Here is a 7500-nt window from a genome sequence, read left to right on the forward strand (position 1 = left end):
GTAGCGCTGTCTTAGGCATCTCACAGTACGGACATTGCAATGTATTGCCCTGGCCACATCTGCAGTCCTCATGCCTCCTTGCAGCATGCCTAAGGCACGTTCACGCAGATGAGCAGGGACCCTGGTCATCTTTCTTTTGGTGTTTTTCAGAGTCAGTAGAAAGGCCTCTTTAGTGTCCTAAGTTTTTATATCTGTGACCTTAATTGCCTACCGTCTGTAAGCTATTAGTGTTTTAACGACCGTTCCACAGGTGCATGTTCATTAATTGTTTATGGTTCATTGAACAAGCATGGGAAACAGTGTTTAACCCCTTTACATTGAAGATCTGTGAAGTTATTTGGATTTTTATGAATTATCTCTGAATGACAGGGTCCTGAAAAAGGGCTGTTTGTTTTTTTGCTGAGTTTATATACCGTAGCTTAGAACAGACACTCTCTGAATGTTAGTTCCGGCTGTAAATCCACCAAGCCTAATGGAAGCTGTGAGATGTAGTCTGTGTGTCTCTAGGCTGTGCATTCTGCTTCTTTCTGATTGTTGTTGTGTGTTGACAGTGCTGGCTGTGGGAGGACAGGCGCCATCTGTGCTATAGACTACACGTGGAACCTACTAAAGGCTGGGGTACGTACAATATGAAACACACACACACACACACTCAGTGTTGCCTTTGCTGTTTCCTGGAGCACAGATAGACCACTGAGTGTATTGTTCTTGTTGGTTTGTAGAAGATTCCAGAAGACTTCAACGTGTTCCGGCTGATTCAGGAGATGAGAACACAGAGGCATTCTGCTGTTCAGACCAAGGTAATGTGGCGTTCTGCTGTTCAGACCAAGGTAATGTGGCATTCTGCTGTTCAGACCAAGGTAATGTGGCGTTCTGCTGTTCAGACCAAGGTAATGTGGCATTCTGCTGTTCAGACCAAGGTAATGTGGCATTCTGCTGTTCAGACCAAGGTAATGTGGCGTTCTGCTGTTCAGACCAAGGTAATGTGGCATTCTGCTGTTCAGACCAAGGTAATGTGGCATTCTGCTGTTCAGACCAAGGTAATGTGGCATTCTGCTGTTCAGACCAAGGTAATGTGGCGTTCTGCTGTTCAGACCAAGGTAATGTGGCGGTCTGCTGTTCAGACCCAGGTAATGTGGCGGTCTGCTGTTCAGACCCAGGTAATGTGGCGGTCTGCTGTTCAGACCCAGGTAATGTGGCGGTCTGCTGTTCAGACCCAGGTAATGTGGCGGTCTGCTGTTCAGACCCAGGTAATGTGGCGGTCTGCTGTTCAGACCCAGGTAATGTGGCGGTCTGCTGTTCAGACCCAGGTAATGTGGCGGTCTGCTGTTCAGACCCAGGTAATGTGGCGGTCTGCTGTTCAGACCCAGGTAATGTGGCGGTCTGCTGTTCAGACCCAGGTAATGTGGCGGTCTGCTGTTCAGACCCAGGTAATGTGGCGGTCTGCTGTTCAGACCCAGGTAATGTGGCGGTCTGCTGTTCAGACCCAGGTAATGTGGCGGTCTGCTGTTCAGACCCAGGTAATGTGGCGGTCTGCTGTTCAGACCCAGGTAATGTGGCGGTCTGCTGTTCAGACCCAGGTAATGTGGCGGTCTGCTGTTCAGACCCAGGTAATGTGGCGGTCTGCTGTTCAGACCCAGGTAATGTGGCGGTCTGCTGTTCAGACCCAGGTAATGTGGCGGTCTGCTGTTCAGACCCAGGTAATGTGGCGGTCTGCTGTTCAGACCCAGGTAATGTGGCGGTCTGCTGTTCAGACCCAGGTAATGTGGCGGTCTGCTGTTCAGACCCAGGTAATGTGGCGGTCTGCTGTTCAGACCCAGGTAATGTGGCGGTCTGCTGTTCAGACCCAGGTAATGTGGCGGTCTGCTGAATGTGAACAAAAAACCTCTGAAGTCTTTGTCTACAGTGTGTCAATCTTCATGTTGCTGTGTTGCTGTGTCTGGGTCTCCTTGGTTTAATATGAATAGAAGTGCCATGTGTCTGTCTGGTGCTTGGCACTATGAAGTGCTGTCTTCATAGTGTTCTGTGTTGCTGTGTAATCCCAGTGGGGAGGGAATATGGACTGATTATCTGGGCCTTATGGTTTTAATATGAATACAAGTTGTGTTCATATGTTGTATTCTGTGACTCCACTTTCTGTCTCCCTCTCTCCCTCTCTCCCTCTCTCCCGCCCTCCCTCCCTCCCTCCCTCCCTCCCTCCCTCCCTCCCTCCCTCCCTCCCTCCCTCCCTCCCCTCCCCTCCCCTCCCCTCCCCTCCCCTCCGCCCTCTCCCTCCCTCTCCCCTATAGGAGCAGTATGAGTTGGTTCACAGAGCAATCTCTCAGCTCTTTGAGAAACAGCTGCAGCTTCTGGAGAGCCCCACCAACTCAGAGATCCATGGTGGCATGGTGAGAACTACCCCAACACTACCCCTAGACTACCCTGCACTACCCCTACACTACCCCAACCCTACACTACCCCAACACTACACTACCCCAACACTACACTACCCCTAGACTACCCTACACTACTCTACCCCTAGACTACCCTACACTAGACTACCCCTACACTACATTTCTCTATACAACATTAGCCTCTTCTACATTACCACACACTCTTACATTACTGCACCACCACCTATAACATTACATTACTGCACCACCACCTATAACATTACATTACTGCACCACCACGTATAACATTACATTACTGCACCACCACCTATAACATTACATTACTGCACCACCACCTATAACATTACATTACTGCACCACCACCTATAACATTACATTACTGCACCACCACCTATAACATTACATTACAGCACCACCACCTATAACATTACATTACTGCACCACCACCTATAACATTACATTACTGCACCACCACGTATAACAGTACATTACTGCACCACCACGTATAACATTACATTACTGCACCACCACGTATAACATTACATTACTGCACCGCCACGTATAACATTACATTACTGCACCACCACGTATAACATTACATTACTGCACCACCACCTATAACATTACATTACTGCACCACCACCTATAACATTACATTACTGCACCACCACGTATAACATTACATTACTGCACCACCACGTATAACATTACATTACTGCACCACCACGTATAACATTACATTACAGCGCCACCACCTATAACATTACATTACTGCACCGCCACGTATAACATTACATTACTGCACCACCACGTATAACAGTACATTACTGCACCACCACCTATAACATTACATTACAGCGCCACCACCTATAACGCTGCCGCGTCCAACATTACGTTTCAAAACCCAAATACCTCCCGAATACTTGACAACTCTCGCTCGACGACGGCACCGCTCTCGCTCGACGACGGCACCGCTCTCGCTCGACGACGGCACCGCTCTCGCTCGACGACGGCACCGCTCTCGCTCGACGACGCCACCGCTCTCGCTCGACGACGCCACCGCTCTCGCTCGACGACGCCACCGCTCTCGCTCGACGACGGCACCGCTCTCGCTCGACGATATTCTGCCTCTTCTTCCCCATCTCACAACACTAAGACATGTCTGTCTCCTCTGAAGTGCCCCTCCCTCACTCATTCTGTCACACACAAACACACTGGACACACACTCCCTCCCTTCCTCTCACACACTCCCTCCCTTCCTCTCACACACTCCCTCCCTTCCTCTCACACACTCCCTCCCTTCCTCTCACACACACTATTTCTCCCTCTTAAACCCACTGTACTTTTTGTCTCCAGGAAATGTTATTAACTCACAACAATAAGAGCTTCTAAACTGATTCACTGAGCAGATGGGCTGGTCAGAGAGTTCTGCAGACAGACAGACAGACACGGCTGTGTTCTAAGAATTTAACTGGCCTCAAGGTGTGGCAGAACTCTGTCTGTGTTGCTCTCTTCCTCCTGCTCTCTTCCTCCCTCTCTTCCTCTCTTCCTGCTATCACAGCAGTCTGTAGCGTGAGAGAGAGAGGGAGTCAGGGGAAAGATGGAAGGAGAAAGAGGGATAGGGAAAGAAGGGATAGAATAGAGGGAGAGAGAGAGGGAGAGACCCTACCCATTTGCTTTTATTGGGTCCTCTCTGCCTCTCTCTACTTCCCTACAGAACATCTGTCTGGCAGAACACAGAGACACACATTTTCACTCTGGCTGGGATTTATATACTGTATCACACAAACACTGACTACTCACTCTCTCACACACACACACACACACACACACACACACACACACACACACACACAGAGGACGTGTCCGAAGCTAAAGAAAGACAGGATGTCTCTCCACTATGACGAACAGAGGCCAAGCGAGAGAAAGAAAAATGACTTAGTCACACGATAAATCAAATCAAACTTTATTTGCCACATGCGCCGAATACAACAAGTGTAGACTTTACCGTGAAATGCTGAATACAACAAGTGTAGACCTTACCGTGAAATGCTGAATACAACAAGTGTAGACCTTACCGTGAAATGCTGAATACAACAAGTGTAGACTTTACCGTGAAATGCTGAATACAACAAGTGTAGACCTTACCGTGAAATGCTGAATACAACAAGTGTAGACTTTACCGTGAAATGCTGAATACAACAAGTGTAGACCTTACCGTGAAATGCTGAATACAACAAGTGTAGACTTTACCGTGAAATGCTGAATACAACAAGTGTAGACCTTACCGTGAAATGCTGAATACAACAAGTGTAGACTTTACCGTGAAATGCTGAATACAACAAGTGTAGACTTTACCGTGAAATGCTGAATACAACAAGTGTAGACCTTACCGTGAAATGCTGAATACAACAAGTGTAGACTTTACCGTGAAATGCTGAATACAACAAGTGTAGACTTTACCGTGAAATGCTGAATACAACAAGTGTAGACCTTACCGTGAAATGCTGAATACAACAAGTGTAGACCTTACCGTGAAATGCTGAATACAACAAGTGTAGACTTTACCGTGAAATGCTGAATACAACAAGTGTAGACTTTACCGTGAAATGCTGAATACAACAAGTGTAGACCTTACCGTGAAATGCTGAATACAACAAGTGTAGACTTTACCGTGAAATGCTGAATACAACAAGTGTAGACCTTACCGTGAAATGCTGAATACAACAAGTGTAGACTTTACCGTGAAATGCTGAATACAACAAGTGTAGACTTTACCGTGAAATGCTGAATACAACAAGTGTAGACTTTACCGTGAAATGCTGAATACAACAAGTGTAGACCTTACCGTGAAATGCTTACTTACAAGCCCTTAACCAACAATACAGTTCAAGAAGAAGAACATATTTACCAAGTAGGCTAAAATAAAAAGTAATAACAAAAGTAACACAATATGAATAATGAGGCTATATACAGGGGGTACCGGTACCGAGTCAGTGTGCAGGGGTACAGGCTAGTTGAGGTAATCTGTACATGTAGGTGGGGGCGAAGTGACTATGCATGGGTAACAAATAAACAGCGAGTAGCAGCAGTGTGCAAGGGGAGGGGGGGTCAATGTAAATTGTCCGGTGGAGATTTTTATGAATTGTTCAGCAGTCTAATGGCTTGGGGGTAGAAGCTGTTGAGGAACCTTTTGGTCCTAGACTTGGCGCTCCGGTACTGCTGCCGTCCGGTAGCAGAGACAAGTCTATAACAAGTCTATGGGTGACTGGAGTCTCTGACAATTTTATGGGCTTTTCTCAGACACCGCCTATTATATAGGTCCTGATGGCAGGATGCTTGGCCCCAGTGATGTACTGGGCCGTTCGCATTACCTACTGTAGCGCCTTATGTTCAGATGCCGAGCAGTTGCCATACCAGGCGGTGATGCAACTGGTCAGGATGCGCTCGATGGTGCAGCTGTAAAACCTTTTGAGGATCTGGGGGCCCATGCCAAAACTTTTCAGTCTTCTGAGGTGGGGATGATGGTTCGTCAGAGGGCATACCGCGATTTCTTATAAGCGTCCGGATTAGACTTCCGCTCCTTGAAAGTGGCAGCTCTAGCCATTAGCTCGATACGGATGTTGCCTGTAACCCATGGCTTCTGGTTGTGATATGTACATACAGTCACTGTGGGGACGACGTCATCGATGCACTTATTGATGAAGCCAATGACTGAGGTGGTGTATTCCTCAATGCCATTGGATGAATCCCGGAACATATTCCAGTCTGTGCTAGCAAAACAGTCCTGTAGCGTAGCATCCGCGCCATCTGACCACTTCCGTATTGAGCGAGTCACTGCTACTTCCTGCTTTAATTTTATCGTGTAAGCAGGAATCAGGAGGATAGAATTATGGTCAGATTTGCCAAATGGGGGGCAGGGGAGAGCTTTGTGCGTGTCTCTGTGTGTGGAGTAAAGGTGGTCTAGGATTTTTCCCCCCCTGGTTGCACATGTGACATGCTGGGAAAAATGTGGTAAAACTGATTTAAGTTTGACTGCATTAAAGTCCCCGGCCACTAGGAGCGCTGCTTCTGGGTGAGCATTTTCTTCTTTGCTTATGGCCTTAGAGTTGGTTGAGAGCGGTCTTAGTGCCAGCTTCGATCTGTGGTGGTAAATAGGCGGCTACGAATAATATAGATGAGATCTCTCTTGGTAGATAGTGTGGTCTACAGCTTATCTTAAGGTACTCTACCTCAGGTGAGCAACACCTCAAGGCTTCTTTAATATTAGACATCGCGCACCAGCTGTTATTGACAAAAAGAAACACACCCCCACCCCTCGTCTTACCAGAGGTAGCGTCTCTTTTTCTGCCGGTGCATGGAAAATCCCACCAGCTCTATATTGTCCGTTTCTTCGTTCAGCCACATCTCGGTGAAACATAGGATCTTATAGTTTTTAATGTCCTGTTGGTAGGATTAGAGAGATGGTAGGATTAGAGAGATGGTAGGATTAGAGAGATGGTAGGATTAGAGAGATGGTAGGATTAGAGAGATGGTAGGATTAGAGAGATGGTAGGATTAGAGAGATGGAGTTGGGAAGAGAGAATGAATGAAGTAGAAGAGAGAGGGGGAGAAAGGAGAGAAGTAGGGAGGAGAGCTGGTAGTTCTGGCATTGAGGAGGAGGAGAACAGAGGGTAGTAGAGAGAATGAGGGAGGAGAGGAGGGGGTTCTAGCATTGAGGAGGAGGAGAACAGAGGGTAGTAGAGAGAAGTAGGGAGGAGAGGAGGGGGTTCTAGCATTGAGGAGGAGGAGAACAGAGGGTAGTGGAGAGGAGGGGGTTCTGGCATTGAGGAGGAGGAGAACAGAGGGTAGTAGAGAGAAGTAGGGAGGAGAGGAGGGGGTTCTAGCATTGAGGAGGAGGAGAACAGAGGGTAGTGGAGAGGAGGGGGTTCTAGCATTGAGGAGGAGAACAGAGGGTAGTAGAGAGAAGTAGGGAGGAGAGGAGGGGGTTCTAGCATTGAGGAGGAGGAGAACAGAGGGTAGTAGAGAGAAGTAGGGAGGAGAGGAGGGGGTTCTAGCATTGAGGAGGAGGAGAACAGAGGGTAGTAGAGAACATGAGGGAGGAGAG

At 47.7% G+C, this 7500-nt stretch overlaps 1 protein-coding gene across 5 annotated transcripts in view; it reads left to right on the top strand.

Annotated features, from left to right (window-relative positions):
- ptpn12 (protein tyrosine phosphatase non-receptor type 12) overlaps nucleotides 1-7500 on the top strand; it is a 95151-nt gene that overhangs the window by 47441 nt on the left and 40210 nt on the right. For all 5 annotated transcript variants that reach the window (XR_005473800.1, XR_005473801.1, XM_038978280.1 and 2 more), the window contains exons 9-11: nucleotides 552-618; nucleotides 723-800; nucleotides 2289-2387. Coding sequence is in view for 3 of the 5 variants with exons in the window: in XM_038978280.1 (XP_038834208.1) it covers nucleotides 552-618; nucleotides 723-800; nucleotides 2289-2387 (244 nt within the window). In the remaining 2 variants the exon portion in view is untranslated. The remainder of the gene's footprint in view (nucleotides 1-551; nucleotides 619-722; nucleotides 801-2288; nucleotides 2388-7500) is intronic.

This window comes from Salvelinus namaycush, chromosome 38, assembly GCF_016432855.1.
Source record: "Salvelinus namaycush isolate Seneca chromosome 38, SaNama_1.0, whole genome shotgun sequence".
Lineage (NCBI taxonomy): Eukaryota > Metazoa > Chordata > Actinopteri > Salmoniformes > Salmonidae > Salvelinus > Salvelinus namaycush.